At 43.7% G+C, this 18,917-nt stretch overlaps 1 protein-coding gene across 3 annotated transcripts in view; it reads left to right on the top strand.

Annotated features, from left to right (window-relative positions):
* Positions 1 to 17,980, top strand: part of DTNBP1 (dystrobrevin binding protein 1) — a 134,622-nt gene extending 116,642 nt beyond the window's left edge. Inside the window, exons 8-10 of one of the 3 annotated variants that reach the window (XM_044294241.1) lie at positions 11,076 to 11,231; positions 12,539 to 12,667; positions 17,045 to 17,980. In XM_044294241.1, coding sequence (XP_044150176.1) covers positions 11,076 to 11,231; positions 12,539 to 12,667; positions 17,045 to 17,298 — 539 coding nt within the window. In that variant the 3' untranslated portion in view covers positions 17,299 to 17,980. Of the gene's footprint in view, positions 1 to 11,075; positions 11,232 to 12,529; positions 12,668 to 14,233; positions 14,347 to 17,044 lie in introns of those variants that run through there. The other 2 variants (XM_044294240.1, XM_044294242.1) reach the window with 2 other exon arrangements.
* Positions 17,981 to 18,917: the final 937 nt, after the last annotated feature.

Genomic DNA, 18,917 nt, shown 5'->3' with positions numbered 1-18,917 from the left:
GGTTTCTTCTACCAAAGCCTAATTGTCCCTCTACGGCTGTTTAAGCGGGTTATTCACTTGATCAGGTTTTTATGCTAAAATCTATAGGAATCTGTCTTTTTGCACAGTCCAGCAATATAAGTTAATAAAGTAATGAAAAATCCTCCAAGGTAATATTATGATGGGCAGTTCAAATATTTCATCATTCACTTCTCTTGGAACAATTACTTCAGAAGACTATTGACCCGTATGTACAGTTCTGGCAGAGCTGTGTAGAGCAAATATAGTGGAGACTGAAATGGTTTTGTTCTGTGGTTGGAGGCTCTGGAGGGGCCCTACATGACAAGCTCTGGTTTACATTCCTTATAGCTGTGAGACTTTTCAAAGACTGACTGGCGTTTGCTCTGGCTCTTGATTGCTAAGCTGTAAGAACATGAACATAAAATAAGCACAGATTTAATATGTGGTCATGGATACTGCCTGCCTACACGTAAAAGGGCACTCCTAATGACAGACACTTCAACCTTACAAAGAACGTGTATGTAGTTACCATGCACACTGTAAACGATCCATCTGCCTACTGTTCATCTGTTTTTACATTGATTTATTCTTCCACACGTATTGTCTGTGGCCTTCATACATTTAGTACTATGTGCTCCATTGAGAGGCGTTCTCTGTAATTATTGCTTCTGGAGGTGCAAGTGAATGATGATGCTGAATCGGATCATACCTTCAAAGCGGCTCTTTTTCCCACTGAGGTTCAGGTATAAATATGTAGGATCTACCGGTTCTATGGTATTATTCAGCTGTTTGTAGTCAAACAGTGGCTTCCTGGGAAACCCTTGTGTACCCTTAGATTGTTAGGGGGCTCAGGGACCACCATAGTTTAACTCGTTGTTGGATGCCTTGGAGTAGGGTTCAGCAACCTTCTGCACTCTAGATGTGGTGAAACTACAACTCTCATTCACTTCTATGGGAGGTCTGAAAACAGCTAAGCAAGTATGCATGCCAGGAATCGTAGTTTCACCACAGCTGAAGTGCTGAAGTTTGCTGCTCCGTGCTGAAGTTTGCTGCTCCGTGCTTTAGAGTATCAATATCTAACATCTAGTAGTAGTGATACTTCAGTATTCATTACAGTTTAGTAGTGCCACCTTTCCCTGGTTCCTTAAATGGGTTCTGCAGTTTGTTTAACCACCTCAGCCCCCCTAGCTTAAACACCCTTAATGACCAGGCCACTTTTTACACTTCTGCACTACACTACTTTCACCGTTTATTGCTCGGTCATGCAACTTACCACCCAAATGAATTTTACCTCCTTTTCTTCTCACTAATAGAGCTTTCATTTGGTGGTATTTCATTGCTGCTGACATTTTAACTTTTTTTGTTATTAATCGAAATTTAACGATTTTTTGCAAAAAAATTAAATGTTTCACTTTCAGTTGTAAAATTTTTCAAAAAAAAACGACATCCATATATAAATTTTTCTCTAAATTTATTGTTCTACATGTCTTTTGATAAACTTTGGGTAAAAGTTATAGCGTTTACAAACTATGGTACAAAAATGTGAATTTCCGCTTTTTGAAGCAGCTCTGACTTTCTGAGCACCTGTCATGTTTCCAGAGGTTCTACAATGGCCAGACAGTAGAAAAACCCCACAAATGACCCCATTTCGGAAAGTAGACACCCTAAGGTATTCGCTGATGGGCATAGTGAGTTCATAGAACTTTTTTCTTTTTTGTCACAAGTTAGCGGAAAATGATGATTTATTTTTTCCTTACAAAGTCTCATATTCCACTAACTTGTGACAAAAATTAAAAACTTCCATGAACTCACTATGCCCATCACAAAATACCTTGGGGTGTCTTCTTTCCAAAATGGGGTCACTTGTGGGGTAGTTATACTGCCCTGGCATTCTAGGGGTCCTAATGTGTGGTAAGTAGTTTGAAATCAAAATGTGTAAAAAATGACCTGTGAAATCCTAAAGGTGCTCTTTGGAATGTGGGCCCCTTTGCCCACCTAGGCTGCAAAAAAGTGTCACACATCTGGTATCGCCGTACTCAGGAGAAGTTGGGCAATGTGTTTTGGGGTGTCTTTTTACATATACCCATGCTGGGTGAGAGAAATATTTCGGCAAAAGACAACTTTTCCCATTTTTTTATACAAAGTTGGCATTTGACCAAGATATTTCTCTCACCCAGCATGGGTATATGTAAAATGACACCCCAAAACACATTGCCCAACTTCTCCTGAGTACGGCGATACCAGATGTGTGACACTTTTTTGCAGCCTAGATGCGCAAAGGGGCCCAAATTCCTTTTAGGAGGGCATTTTTAGACATTTGGATCCCAGACTTCTTCTCACGCTTTAGGGCCCCTAAAATGCCAGGGCAGTATAAATACCCCACATGTGACCCCATTTTGGAAAGAAGACACCCCAAGGTATTCAATGAGGGGCATGGCGAGTTCAAAGAAATTATTTTTTTTTTGGCACAAGTTAGCGGAAATTGATTTTTTTTTTGTATTTTCTCACAAAGTCTCCCTTTCTGCTAACTTGGGACAAAAATTTCAATCTTTCATGGACTCAATATGCCCCTCACGGAATACCTTGGGGTGTCTTCTTTCCGAAATGGGGTCACATGTGGGGTATTTATACTGCCCTGGCATTTTAGGGGCCCTAAAGCGTGAGAAGAAGTCTGGAATATAAATGTCAAAAAAAAATGTACGCATTTGGATTCTGTGAGGGGTATGGTGAGTTCATGTGAGATTTTATTTTTTGATACAAGTTGGTGGAATATGAGACTTTGTAAGAAAAAAAAAAAAAAAAACAATTTCCGCTAACTTGGGCCAACAAAAATGTCTGAATGGAGCCTTACAGGGGGGTGATCAATGACAGGGGGGGTGATCAGGGAGTCTATATGGGGTGATCACCCCCCTGTAAGGCTCCATTCAGACGTCTGTATGTGTTTTGCGGATCCGATCCATGTATCCGTGGATCCGTAAAAAACATACGGACGTCTGAATGGAGCCTTTCAGGGGGGTGATCAATGACAGGGGGGTGATCAGGGAGTCTATATGGGGTGATCACCCCCCTGTCATTGATCACCCCCTTGTAAGGCTCCATTCAGACGTCCGTATGTGTTTGGCGGATCCGATCCATGTATCCGTGGATCTGTAAAAAACATACAGACGTCTGAATGGAGCCTTACAAGGGGTTGATCAATGACGGGGGTGATCAGGGAGTCTATAAGGGGTGATCAGGGGTTAATAAGGGGTTAATAAGTGACAGGGGGGGGTGTAGTGTAGTGTGGTGCTTGGTGCTACTTATTACTGAGCTGCCTGTGTCCTCTGGTGGTCGATCCAAGCAAAAGGGACTACCAGAGGACCAGATAGCAGGTATATTAGACGCTGTTATCAAAACAGCGTCTAATATACCTGTTAGGAGTTAAAAAAAATCGCATCTCCAGCCTGCCAGCGAACGTTCGCCGCTGGCAGGCTAGAGATCCACTCGCTTACCTTCCGATCCTGTGAACGCGCGCCTGTGTGCGCACGTTCACAGGAAATCTCGCGAGATGACGCGTATATGCGTGACTGTGCCTGGAGCTGCAGCCTCAGGAACGCGATCCTGCGTTAGGCGGTCCGGAGGCGGTTAAACTGATGATCTATCATCTGGATAGATCATCAGCATCTGATCGGCAGGGGTCCGACACCCGGGATCCCCGCCGATCAGCTGTTTGAAATGGCAGCTGCGCTCCAGTAGCGCCGCAGCCATCTCACTGTTTACCGCAGGCCCAGTGACGTCACGACTAGTATCAACTGGCCTGGGCGGGGCTAAGCTCAATTCAAGTGAACAGAGCTCAGCCCCGCCCAGTTGATATTAGTCGTGACGTCACTGGGCCTGCGATAAACAGTGAGAAGGCCGCAGCGCTCCTGGAGCGCTGCTGCCTTCTCAAACAGCTGCTCGGCATTCTGGGGTCCTGCAGCAAATCGCTGCCTGCAGCGTTTTGGTGTCCGCCTCCAGTTCTGAATGGAGACTGAACGGAGGCAAACTGATGCATTCTGAGCAGATCCTTTTCCATTCAGAATGCATTAGGGCAAAACTGATCTGTTTTGGACCGCTTGTGAGATCCCTGAACGGATCTCAAACGGAAAGCCAAAACACTAGTGTGAAAGTAGCCCATGCTAAAGGAGCCCCGCTCCTCCCCTCTCTTGCTCTCTCTGCCACGTTGATTTTATCATGAAGCCATTTGAAATCTCAGGCAGGCATACATTCCTTTCTTCGTGCGCCTGTGCCATCTGTTACCTACCTTGAATAACTGAACTGCACATGTGCTTGCCTGTGATTTCATAAGACTTCAATAATGATGTAGCGGGTGTGTTTGTTTGACTCAGTGCTGCTGGTGTCGGACTGTGCAGGGAAAACCCCCGACCCCGACTGGTAACACCCATTTGTACCTTAAAGGGGTTGTCCGGGATCAAAGTAATTTTTAAAACGTTAATAATCACCTTGACATTACGCAGTAAAGTCATTCTGATGCTCTGTGTATTTTTTTTTCCATCCCCTTTGCTCCTATGAGTCCCTAATACTGCTGTCAGTATTGTTTACATAGCAGCTCCTGTGCTATGTCATTTCCGGCCACACTGCCTTATGGGTCCCACAAGGCTGCGGGACTCTGCAGCTGGATCTCACAAGCCTTTCCACTCCCCCTAATCAGTATTCCGCCTCCTGCCACTCATACTCCTCATCAGTATTCCTCCCCTAAAACCACTTTTTTCTAAGCCTACAAACTGGATCCCTCCCTGCTTCCATGTATCTTCTCTCTGCTAGCATTGCATAAAAGACAATAGTGGCAGGGAGCGACCTGACTGGCATGTAGGGACATGGGAGGCGTGGTTAGCACCCATATTGTAGCACATCCTATTCATTGCAATTGACCATGGGACGCGTGTACTATGCTAAATAGCATAGTTTGCTGCCTCCAATAGAACCTCCTTCTACTCCTAATAACACTCCTCTATGGCCGGTGACGTCACCGGCAGAGGGGGGCGTTCCTTAGTGAGGCGACGTCCCTCCTCCAAATACTGCCTCCTTCTTCCCAGACTAACGCCCTCTGTGCCCGGTGATGTCAAAGAGGGGCGTGGTTTAGCTGACATTTACCTCCTCCTGACAGCCTCCTTGCTAGCTGCAGAACGATCCTGTGTGCTGGTGACGTCACCGGGCTCCTTGCTAAGCGGAAGAAGAGGCTTAGTACACCAGTAAGGAGTCCGGTACGTCACTGAATCTTTGAAAATCTGAACTTCCGGCTGAGAATTTATGAAAGAAATACAGGGCATTAGAAAACTCTGGCAAAGGTATGACAGGAATGTATGTAATATTTATGTGCTTGTTGTACCCTTACAACAATGTCCGCAATTCCGGACAACCCCTTTAACTGCAAGCTGCTAGTAATTCATTTATAAATATTTCTAGCAGAAATAATGAAGGATTGGCACAACACAGGCATAAGAATAGACGTTCCAGAATTATTACATGAGACATGTCTGGAGACGTCGGTACATGACCATCTCTTTCTAACAAAGCTGTTGAAGGATAACACTGAGCATGTGCGGCCTTCTCAGTGAGTAGATCAAAGGAATGAGAAAAAAAACAAACAGCAGGTGGCGCTATACAGATACATTTTATTGAATAGCTCAGTGGCTATAGTAAATTTTTAATGACATGCAGTTAAAAAAAATATTCAGATCCAGGTGCTGGTTTGAAAACTGTATACTATTTTTTTTTTTTTTTTTGTGGGACCATCCCAAATAAGTTTATGAAATACACCCATATAGAAAGAAGTGTGGATATGTGATTAGTTCCATGAAAGAAACAGCTTTTGAATATGCAAATCAGGCCTTGAGCTGGATGCATGAGCTCCTTTTATCTGAATGATTGCTTGGATTCGCATTTGGCTGGAAAAAACAAGGTCTTAATTGCCAGCAGATCGCTTTAGTGCTCGGCACTGTGTCCGAATAGTCATTACAGCACATTCTCCAATTTTCTGGAGATCTTCACTCCTTTAATCTGATCTCGGGGAATGAAAAGTGCATTATGCGGCCTTCTATTTCTGGACTGTGTAATAATAGATCTTCGGGTTGGCCTGTGAGCTAATTCCTTTTCTCTGTTGACATGGGGTTATGGAATCTCTTTGACAATATTTCACATCTCATATATGAAGATTTCTATGATTTTTCTCAACAAGCCTTAAGTCTCCTCTGGCAGCGCACTGGGCAAGGTCATGATTACGTACAGATAACACTTCAGCCGGCAGACAACAGCATTAAACAACAATTAAGATGTTACTTGCTTAAAAATACCACTAGATATCCACGTAAAGCTTGTGTGTGCTTAACACGTATAGTTCACATGTTGAGAATTAGATTCTTTTCAGTTTAAAGAGGTTGTTTAGTGGATAAATTATTGATGACCTATCATCAATATCAGATCGGCGGGCGTATGTCACATGACCATCGCCTGAAAATTGTGCTGACTGTACACACGATCCCTTGTGCAGCAATGGGCCAGTGGTTTGCTGTTTGTGTGATGCAGGGGTCCAGCTGTGCCTCTGCAAAAGGCATCCCTGCTGTGGCCTTGTCACTCACGAATACTAGGTTTCCCTTACGTGGCAGTGTCATTATGTGACATTACTGCATTTCTGTTTGTTTTTTTTTGTTTTGTTTTTTAAGTGTGTTCCCTATAGAGGGATTTTCCTGTGAAATAATTTCATACAAAAAAAGATGCAGGAAGGGTTAAAAATAATAATAAAAATATTACTCGCCGCAGTGATCTCTTTCTGGTGCCTGACTTGGACTCCCTGCTCAGCCAGTCATTGGGTGAGTTGGGTCACTGCTAGGACCAGTGATTGGACAGTCCAAGCCATTTCCTATGTGTCTAGCCCAGAACCACAAAGTGGACAATGATGTCAAAATGGAGGGAGAGGGTAAACGACGATTTGAGTAATAGCTATTTTTTTAAACTCCTCCTTTTGCACCTTTTTTTTTTTTTAAATACAAAATGATTCCACTGGAAACCCTAGTAAGAGATGTCTAATTTCATAATAACTGAGGGCGGACTATAAACATTCTGGACAACCTATTTTTATTTGGCTTACAGAGCGGTTCTGTTATTATAGCCATGAAGTGAAGTCATATTATGGCTGTCCCTTTTGAAGGATCTCCTCAGAAACTAACCATGCGTTGTCACTCGATCAGCATAATCAGTCGTATGTAACACAATGAGGGGAGTAGTTGCTAAGTAACTGATTGAAAAGTCCAATGTGGCCGCACATCTCTCTTACAAATATGGCTGCTAGAATGAAACAGAAAAAATATATCTGTTAAGTAAAATTAGAAAAGAAAAAATAGAAAAGAAAAAAAGGGTTATCCCATCTGGACAAGGGATTTATCATGAGGGGAGTTTTTAAAGTCACTTCTCAGGAGTCTGCCTTGCTGAAATGTTGCACGATGTTTATTAAATTTATTGCATCAAGTCTAACATGTCTGTCTGGGGATCCAAGTCATGTCTCAAGGCTTAGTTAAAGAGCTGAATATTGACATAGCTGCCTTACATCTGGTCGCATTAGAGGCAGAGTTTAAGAGCTCATTTGCATCCCTTCCCTCCCAGAATTCCAGAGGAGCATGTATGGCCTATAAGTCTCCTCATGCTGATTAAGGCGCTCTCTCCCTTAGGAGAGATAGTACCCCCAACCCTGACAGGCCTCCCTCATCCAGTCAAGCCAGTACACTCTCTGCTCTGCACTGATGAGGGGCAATCATCCCGAAACAGCTGTCTGCAGATGAGATGCTGGCTTATTTAATATCCAAGTCATGTCTCAAGGCTTAGTTAAAGAGCTGAACATTGACTTGTAGTATAGCTGCCTTAACATCTGGTGGCATTAGAGGCAGAGCTTGTTAAGAGCTCATTTGCATCCCTTTCCTGTCTGGAGATGTTACTCCACTTTCTACGGCGCTCCTTTACTGAACGAAGATTGTCACAGTTTTTGCAACTTTTAATAAAACTGGTTTAAAGTAGCTTGACAGGCTAACCATGGCCACTCTCACATCCATTGAATGGTGTAAAAATGCAATATGTTGTAAGAAAATGTCACAAAGCTGTATTGTGTGGCTTTTGAAAACCAGAATTCTGGAGTGCAAGGCTTGATAACCCCCATCCCCCCTTTATCTTTAGTGTATTGGGAAGGGAGGGGGTTGTGGCTGCTGCTGAAGCCAATTCTCCAGCCTCAGTTATTTTTGTGAAGGGAGAAGTTTGTCTAACAATTTCCATTTATAGTTACCGGTACTGTTAACACCATATTCATAGGATGTACGGAAAGGAAATGCTCATTTTATATTTAGTGAAGGAAACTGGTAGTCAGCAGAAGATGGCCATTCTGATACCTGGTAGTTTAGTAGAGGTCATGTTTCAGCAGCTGTGAATGATTGCCCACAATTCAAATGCTGTATTCCTTGTTCAGTTTGCTACTTTACAGGGGGGGGGGAAATTATCAGAAATCAACTTTTACCCTTTCTTTGCGTAACTTGTCTAGAAATGAAGATTATACATTAGCCATTACATTAACTAATATTGTGTAGGCTCTTCATGCCACCAAAACAGCTTGACCCATTGAAGCATGGACTCCCCAAGACCACAAGTTCTGTGGTACTACGTGGCACAAAGAGTAGCAGCAGGTCCTTTTTAAAAGGGTTATGGTATGATGTAAAAAATCCAAATCAGACGTCCGATAGTACATGACAATCTATTTCTAACAAAACTAGAACCAGCCCTGTACCTCACATGGATCCAGAGTTCACCCAATTCATTGCTTCAGTTGCACTGCTAGATTCTCTTCAGGCTGGCAGCTCAGGAGGGGGTTGGGGGGGGGGGGACGTCTTTTTCGGTTGCAGCTCTCTCTGCGCTGCCAGCCTCAAGAGAATCTAGCAGAGCAACTGAAGCAATGAATTGGGTGATCTCTGGATCCATGTGCGGTACAGGGCTGGTTCTAGTCACAGGTTCTAACAGTAGACCGCTGGTTGCAGACAGTTGAAGGATAGAACTGAGCATTTGCAACCACCTGAGTAGGTGGACTATGCACATTATTATGCACTTTAAGCACCAGGGGGGTCATTATAATGAAGAGAATATCTCACAACTGGAGCATTATTGTAACAGAAAGAAAATTACAAATATTCACGTTCCTCAAACCATTCCTGAATTTTCTTTGCATGGTGCATTAGTACCATTACCAAGGAGTGTGCTTGGTCTGTAGCATGTTTAGGTACATGGTAGGTGCCAGGTTAGGGTTGTCTTCTTCCCATAGTTCATCCATAGGCCATCTGTTCTGAAAGTATTTGATGAGCACACACCCAGCAATCCACATATGTGACCTATCTGTGGAACTTATATATACAAAAAGCTGCCATGCACTGTGTGTTCTCACAACTCTATCATGGTTAGGCTACTTTCACACTAGCGTTCGGGGCTCCGCTTGTGGGTTCCGTTTGAAGGCTCTCACAAGCGGCCCCGAACGCATCCGTCCAGCCCTAATGCATTCTGAGTGGATGCGGATCCGCTCAGAATGCATCAGTCTGGCACCGTCTGTCCTCTGCTCAGCAGGCGGACACCTGAACACTGCTTGCAGCGTTCGGGTGTCCGCCTGCCCATGTGGAGGCAAACGGATCTGTCCAGAGTTACAATGGAACGGATCCGTTCGAAGGTGACACAATATGGTGCATTTTTCAAACAGATCCCCCCCCCCCTATTGACTTTCAATGTAAAGTCTGGACGGATCCGTCTGAATACAAATTGTACTTAGACTTTTTTAGTGAAATATAATGCAGACGGATCCGTCTGAAGAGATACCATCATTTTCATTATAGGAGCGGATCCGTCTGTACAAATACCAGACGGATCCGCTCCGAACGCAAGTGTGAAAGTAGCTTTAGCAGTAACTTTTGCAACAATTTGCGCTACAGTAGTTCTTCTGTGGAACTGGACCAGATGGGCTAGCCTTCACTTTGTGGTATGCTATTCACTTCGCTAGTCAGTGGTTTTTATATTATGGCTGATCAGTGTAAATTCTGTACTTCAGCATGGAACAAGGTTATGTGTGTAAATTCTTTGAAGCTATGCCCACTTGTTTTCTAAAGCCCAGGAAACGCATATGATGACTGTATGGGAGGGCTTTAAGAATTTTAACGTTTCATAGTTGAAAGTTATGCATCTTGTAAGCTGTTGCCTCAGTACAGTTTAACGTGAAGTCCGTAACTACATTGCCTGCTCTTTATTAGCTCAGACCGGCTGTGATCTGTGACCCCAGTATAGTGTCTGCAGGGAGTCTGAGACACGCCTCCTGTCTCCTCATTGGCTCAGGCTGCTGCCCTCCTCCCGCAGCTTTTGCTGCTGTGCATGAACATAGATTTGTCACTGACTCACCAGGAAGTCTGTATACAAAGAGCTCCTTTTTATTACAGAAAGGACAGAATCTGATTATAAAGAACAGATTATTAAGCCACCTGTAATTGCCGCACACATGGAGATGATCTAAATGATTTGTACGAATTGATTCATAATAAAAAAAGACTTCTTAGCCAGAGAGGAGAGCACTTGTCTTATGCTTTGGAGGACCTGTCCAGTCCTCCATTACACTGACAACCCATTGATTTGAGTGGGCACTGTGTAATATTAGTTTGCTGGCTGTCCATGAATATGGGACACTTACTGCTGTGTTTCTCCACAGATTACAGCTGAACACTTGAGATCCCAGCAGAGGGAAACAGAAACTTTGTGATCTGCTTATTATAATAGGATCCTTCAACAAGTAGGGGTGGTACAAAGTGGACCTCTCCTTTATCTACAGTGTTGATTGATGTTTTGATAAACCTAGTCCCTCTCCTCCCCCCTATTTGTGTGCAGATAAGAGGGTAGAATGAATCCAGTAATACTGAGACAAGTACAGCTTGATTTGTGGGAATGATCATGACAACGCCTTAGGTTATGTGCTAAAACCTACATGTTATGCTGTGTTTTGGAGACTCATGTGGATTCTTTTTATTTCCATATAGCTGATCTGGATTCAGAACATACTCAGAGGGTTTTTGACATGGAGTATGCCCAGCAGATGAAGCTGAAGGAACGACAAAAGTTCTTTGAAGAGGCTTTCCAGCAGGACATGGAGCAATACTTGTCCACTGGATACCTGCAGATAGCAGAGAGACGAGGCACGTTATTACTGTATATATTATCAATATATTTTATTACTGTTTGGTTTTATTTATTGTTTAGGCACCAAGAGCATTAACCAGAAACGCCTGGATCACTGAGCAGTTTATACAAGCAGTGCCAAATATGTAGCTCTCCGTTTAAAAGGAGCGTGCCAGTAGCTTTGGGCTCACTAAACCACTGCGCATAAACCTTGAACCAAGGTGTACGAGCAAGATTCATATGTGAAATGTGCACGGAGAGAAGTCTCAGACTAATTTGTGACTTCTTTAGCTAAACTGGAAATGAACATTTTTCACAAGGTCAAATTTAGAAGGCTAAATCCCAGGTGCATAATGGTATGTTGGTGGTTTAGTGACAGGCTCCCTTTAATTGTTCTTTAAATAACAATTTCCCTTTAAACAAAGCTACAGAAATGGGTTTTGCTGGTGGTATGATGATTTTGGATCCTGCTACCAGTATTGCCGTTGGACCCTTGTGTTCAATAATGCCTTAGACAGCAGTAATGGAAATGTGTCATCTTCATATTATTCACAATCAAGAAAGTTACTCTTACGAACAGTATTTCTGAACTTTGCTAATGATTTTTACCAGTCATCTGATAATTTCATGCATCTAAACAACTGCCTGTGTCTTCGTCATGTGTTCATCACTCTTAATGACCCATGATGGATCCTCTTGACTTAGATGAATAGATTAATTGTGTGTACACAGGTTTACTGAGGCAGAAACACAGCAAGTTTTCAAGTGGTTAGCCACTTCTTAACATTCCTTCTTAAATGCTTCTAAAGAACATAATGTGGCACTACCAACTGTACAGAGTATCTTTCACCTCATTCCTGGTTAGAGGATCCTCAGCTTCCCATCCATGACCGATGTGAACAGTGCAGAGCCACTTCTGCCCGGACAGTGGCAACCAATATGGTGTCAGTCACATGATTTACACATTTGACTGCTTTCCTGGCTGCCTTCCTTTCTTCACAGGCGCTGGAGCGGTTCAGTTACCATCCTTCGCCTGCGCAGAGGAGGAAGTTGGTGACCACCCACATCTTGACAAGCATTGATAGGTTGACCCAGGACTGTTTACACGGATCATGGACAGGCAACCTGGGGCCTTCTAACCAGCAATGAAGTATGAAATGCCTCTATAGAGTTGCTAGAGCAGCAGATCCAGATCTAAAACCTTTAATAAATGTGATGTCTGTGATTTCTGATGGTGCACCTGCCCACCTTGTAGGTTTTGTAAATGAGTGGTTGTTAATCGCACATTCAGAATGATCTTATTGTTTTGTTATAGAACCAATAGGAAGTATGTCTTCCATGGAGGTCAATGTGGACATGTTGGAGCAAATGGACCTGATGGACATGTCTGATCAGGAAGCATTAGATGTCTTTTTAAATTCAGAAGACAACGCCATGCTTTCCCCTATGATAGGTACTGGTAACCTTCATATTCTCTATATTATTCTCTGGCAGTAGTCTAATGAGTATGTAACATACTGTAGCTATGAGAGCCTTTGGGTTTCATAAAAATCCTGTCGATTTTGATGCTTAGACTTTTTATACGCTGCAAGGTATTCAGATATAGCAGTAACATCATTTAAAATGTAATGCTTATGGTGCCTGTATTCTGTCAATAAGGAGAATTTAAAGAGGTATTCACATCTGGGACATTTATGGCAGATGGTTATGATATGCCATAAATGTACAATAGTTGTCGTCCCACATCTAAAACTGCTCCTATCTACAGAGTGGGGCCCAACCATAAATGGAGAGCACACTGTGCATGTGCGGAATCCTCTCCACTCATTGCTTTGGGACTTCCAAAAATAGCAGCGCACACTGAAATTAGTCCCAGAGCTGGGAGCCGCACCTATTGGACATGTATCGCATATCGTATTGATACATCATAAATGTTCCAGATAGGACAACACCGTTAAAGAAGTTTTCCGAGTGTTTAAACTGTTGACATATCCTCAAGATAGGTCATCAGTATCTCTGATAAGTGGGGGCCCTACTTTTCAGTTTGAAAAGACTGCCACAGTCTCTTCCTAGGCCTGTGACGTCATGTTCATCGGTCACATGGCCTAGGTGCAGCTCACGTTAAAATGAATGGGGCTGATTTGCAATACCCTGCTTGGTAAGCTGCAAAAAGACCACAGTGCTTACCGTAACACTCTGGCCCCTTTAAAAAGCTGTTCATTGGGGATGCCTGGAGACTCTCTCACCAATCCTGAGGTTAGGTCATTAGTGTTAAACACTTGGAAAATTCTTTTAAAGGGGTTAGGCTACTGTCACACTAGCGTTTTTGCTCGAGCCTGCAGGGTTCAGCAAAAACTCTTCCGTTACTGATAATACAGCCGTCTGCATCCGTTCTGAACGGATCCGGTTGTATTATCTTTAACATAGCCAAGACTGATCCGACAGGAACTTCATTGAAAGTCAATGGGGGATGGATCCGTCTTCTATTGTGGCAGAGAAAATGGATCCGTCCCCATTGACTTGCATTGTGGGTCATGACCAGTCCGTTTTGCTCCGCATCCCAGGACGGAAAGCAAACTGCAGCATGCTGCGGTTTGCTCTCTGATATGAGAACGGAATACATTTTGGAGCATTCCGTTCTGTTCAATTACGTTGACAATGAATGGGGACAAAACGGAAGCATTTTTTCTGGTATTGAGACCCTATGACCTAAGATCTCAATCCAGCATAGATTCTCTTGCAGTCGCCTGCTGGTCTTTGTTTATGAAATGTCAGTGGTCACGTGTCATACTACTGACATCACTGTTTGATGTTGCTGGGTACAGTTCTCCAAAAGAGCACACAGATCCTTTTCCCACACCCATATATCGTTTGTGAAGCTAGGCCTGTATTATACAGTAAATGTCCATTCTTAGGTGATTGAGTCTATAGTTAGTATTGGCTGTTCTTTTAGTTTTGTTACTCTGAATGTTAGTAGAAACTGTGGTAACCAATTAATAAAGTAGGGGTTATATTGCAGTTGTAGGAAGGATCTCTAAACAGCCCCAAGGACCCCGAGGCATCATTGAGGACTGCAGCTAGATGTTTTGGGTGTTCTTTCTGTGATGCTGGCTAACCTAGCGTGAAGCGTGAAGATGACCATGAATATATGGGGTCTGAGCAGACTAGTATATGGTCATGTTTATGGCTCGAATCTGAAGATTGGTTATGCCCTTTTTTAAATAATTTATACTATAATAAAAGGACAATGAATTTATTTGTGTGTTTAAATAAAAAGTTATAACTTATCATGGCTGAAAATTGTCTATTTTGTTGATCAGAACTAGTTTCACAATACAGGAGCTGATTAATATTTTTATGATTTTAAACTTTTTTGGCATTTGCAAAATGGGTACAAATGTTAAGCTTCCTTAAAATAAAGATAAAAGTACCCTGTAGGCCACCACTAGTGGTGGTTAGGGAACTTTCACACTTGCGGCAGGACGGATCCGACAGGCTGTTCACTCTGTCGGATCCGTCCTGCCGCAAGTGTGAAAGTAGCCTTAGACAGTTTTATGTTGTTTAGGCTGGAGCTACGTGGTGATCTTGGCCACAACACTTGTCTTGTGACCAAAGATCAATATTAGCAGTGCAGCAGATGAACTGAATGGGGTTGCAACTATCCCAGAAGTGTTGTATTTTTTTTGCATATCTGGGTTTGTGGCAAGTGGCGCTGTGTCCCCATTCATTTCAATGGCTGCGCTATAAGGAGATCTTTGGTAGCTCGACTGTTGTCACTGCCAGGATGGCCATGTAGCTCCAGCCTTACTCCTTGTGGAGCGCGTAAGATCTATCAGGGGTAGGTATATGGAGATTTTGTTCCTGAAATTCTTTTAATTCCCCTTTTTTTTAACAGATATTCCAATGCCAGCTACAGTTCGTTTCACTTTGCATTTGCTCTACAGACATGCCCTTCTTGATGCATGACCATACTGACACTCCTCCCTTATAGTGTACATTAGCTGTCAGGGAAAGTGTGAGGTTCATAATGTTGGTCAAGACTTAAATATAGACGGGTATCATAAAATACAAACATAGAAAACCGTAGGCAGCAAGGAACCTGCCTGACATCAACATCTACTGGTAGATGGTGATCTAATATTTATTTCCTACTGTCAGTCGGGTGGGGTGTTAGGGTTCTGGATTGTGTAAAATGAAATAAAATACGTAGAAACACAAACGCCTCCTAGTTTTTATGGGCTTTTAATATTTTTGAAGAAGGAAACACGCAATATGCTTTGGGACTTCCGAAAATGGCAGCGTGCACTGAAATGAGTCCCAGAGCTGGGAGCCGCACCTATTGGACATGTATCGCATATCGTATCGATACATCATAAATGTTCTAGATAGGACAACCCCGTTAAAGTTTTCCGAGTGTTTAATACTGTTAACGTATCCTCAAGATAGGTCATCAGTATCTGAAAAGTGGGGGCCCGACTCCCTGACTTTTCTGTTTGAAGAGACTGTCACAGCCTCTTCCTAGGCCTGTGACATCATGCAAAATAAGAGCTGAAATGTGATGATTGCTATGTGCTTTGTTTCCATTGCTTCCCTTTAAAGGTAACCTGTCACCAGGAAAAGCAATCTGCAGGCAGAGAGCAGATTGGTATATAGTTTTATGGGAAAAGATTCAGTAACCCTTGTAATTTATTCATTTAAACCTCTGCTCATTCTATGTTCAGGAGACATGTGGCCGGCCCTACTGACAGCCTTTACTATATGCTGTCATGCAGAACTAGCCATCAGTCAGCAATAAGACCACCCACATGACTCCTAAACATAAAAAGAGCAGAGGTTTAAATGAGTAAATTTACATGTTTTGGTGAATCTTTTCCGATAAAACTATATATCAATCTGCTCAGCTCCTCCTGCTCTATAACGGGCTGCCTGCAGATTGCACTACATTTTGTGGTGACAGGTTCCCTTAAAGGGAGTCTATCACCTAAAATGACCATTATACACCCCAAACATGACGATATCCATTACATTCCCCATTTTATAATCTTACCTTTGATATTGCTGTCCGTCGCCTATTCGCTCTTAAAAACACTTTTAATCCATATGCTAATCGGGTTCTGAAGGTGCCCAGGGGCGGCGTTTATGCGGCCGGTGCCCAGGCTCCACGGCGCTGTTCAAATCAAACCCCTCCCCTTTCACCCCTCTGGCCCGCCCTCGGTTCTTCAGATACCATCCTCCAGTCAATGAGCAATCCGGCGCCTGCGCCTGCGCCCTCCATTACTCACTAGGGAAGAGGCAGCAGAGCGTTTAATGCGCATGCGCCGGCCCGTACATCCCGATACTTTGGCAGTTTACTTCCGCCGGCTAGATCGGGATGTACGGGCCGGCGCATGCGCATTAAACGCTCTGCTGCCTCTGCCCTAGTGAGTAATGGAGGGCGCAGGCGCAGGCGCCGGATTGCTCATTGACTGGAGGATGGTATCTGAAGAACCGAGGGCGGGCCAGAGGGGTGAAAGGGGAGGGGTTTGATTTGAACAGCGCCGTGGAGCCTGGGCACCGGCTGCATAAACGCCGCCCCTGGGCACCTTCAGAACCCGATTAGCATATGGATTAAAAGTGTTTTTAAGAGCGAATAGGCGACGGACAGCAATATCAAAGGTAAGATTATAAAATGGGGAATGTAATGGATATCGTCATGTTTGGGGTGTATAATGGTCATTTTAGGTGATAGACTCCCTTTAAATACTTCTCCAATGTTCTCTTCACGAGTGCTTTTAATATCATGAAAGCAGACCTCATACCTTAATTGTTTTTTGTGTTCTTTCCTCTCAAGGGCCCGACTTTGACATTTGTCGAAATGAATTAACACTTCAGGTTCCCAGCCAAGCAGAACTCCGACATAAACTTTCTTCATTGTCCTCCACATGCACTGATTCAGCCAGTCAGGAAAACAGTGAAGATGGTGGAGAGTCGCCCATAATCCAGTCAGATGATGAAGATGTAAATGTGGACTCTGTACCTGGTGTCAGCCATGTTGCAAAAGTCACTTCTGATGCGAGTGATGAAAGCGATACCCACACTGCATGATGTGAGCTTCATGTGGCTGCTGTATCCTGGAGTGTTAGCCATCTTGTACTAATCCACCTCCACACGCAGTGCAATTGTTCCCCTACAGATCTACACAAAGTATCGTGTACAGGAGTCACTTGCGAACAAAATGTTATTAAAATGATGTTTTTTTTTATGGAGACTGTAGAATAGAGGAGGAGAGCGGATATGCTGCACAGTTCCGCAGATTGACTTGTGTGCTTAGTTTTTTAAGCACCATGTTTATCTCTCAGAGAAGATTGGACTCAAGTCCTGCATGAACGAACAACCATTGGAATATTGAAGCTTTTAATTTAGATGTTTAGCTAGGCCAAGCTTTTTATTCTTGATGTGGTCCAAGTATGCTAAGGAAATTCCTGGTAAACTAGCAATTACACAAATATCCTCAAGGGTAGAGCATAGATTATGAGAAGGGACATTTACTAAGCCCCTCACTCCACTATTGTGGAGTATAAAAGTCACGCATTATGGCACACGCCAAATGTGCACAATAATTTGCAACTTTATAGACTTCTCTGAAGCAGCAGTAAGTTATAGCTAAAGTCTATACCAGCCCCTGGCGGGCATAGACTTCAGTTTCTGGCACACAGCAGGGCAGAAATCCGCCTTAGGGCTCTTTCACACCTGCGTTATTGTCTTCCGGCATAGAGTTCCGTCGTCGGGGCTCTATGCCGGAAGAATCCTGATCAGGATTATCCCCATGCATTCTGAATGGAGTGAAATCCGTTCAGGATGCATCAGGATGTCTTCAGTTCCGGCCAAAAATCTTGAAGACTTGCCGCAAGGCCGGATCCGGAATGAATGCCCATTGAAAGGCATTGATCCGGATCCAGCCTTAAGCTAAACGTCGTTTCGGCGCATTGCCGGATCCGACGTTTAGCTTTTTTAGAGTGGTTACCATGGCTGCCGGGACGCTAAAGTCCTGGCAGCCATGGTAAAGTGTAGCGGGGAGCGGGGGAGCAGCATACTTACCATCCGTGCGGCTCCCGGGGCGCTCCAGAGTGACGTCAGGGCGCCCCAAGCGCATGGATCACGTGATCGCATGGAACGTCATCCATGTGCATGGGGCGCTCTGACGTCACTCTGGAGCGCCCGGGAGCCGCACGGACTGTAAGTATACCGCTCCCCGCTCCTACTATGGCAACCAGGACTTTAATAGCGTCCTGGGTGCCATAGTAACACTGAAAGCATTTTGAAGACTGATCAGTCTTCAAATGCTTTCAGTACACTTGCGTTTTTCCGGATCCGGCGTGTAATTCCGGCAAGTGGAGTACACGCCGGATCCGGACAACGCAAGTGTGAAAGAGGCCTAATTTATTATCACCATATATGGTATATTAAAGAGGATCTGTCACCACTCCTGATAAGGCTACTTTCACACTCGCGTTTTGTGCGGATCCATCGTTAACATAGCCAAGATTGTGTTAGTAAAAACTGATCCGTCCCCATTGACTTCCATTGTGTGCCAGGACGAATCCGTTTGGCTCAGTTTCATCAGATGGACAAAGCGGAATGGAGACTGAACTGATGTATTCTGAGCGGATCCTTTTCCATTCAGAATACATTCGAATGCAAACTGATCCGTTTTTGACCGCTTG

Source organism: Bufo gargarizans, chromosome 5, assembly GCF_014858855.1.
Source record: "Bufo gargarizans isolate SCDJY-AF-19 chromosome 5, ASM1485885v1, whole genome shotgun sequence".
Lineage (NCBI taxonomy): Eukaryota > Metazoa > Chordata > Amphibia > Anura > Bufonidae > Bufo > Bufo gargarizans.
Note: the sequence above shows the minus strand (reverse complement) of the source record. Positions and strands in the feature narration are given on the sequence as shown.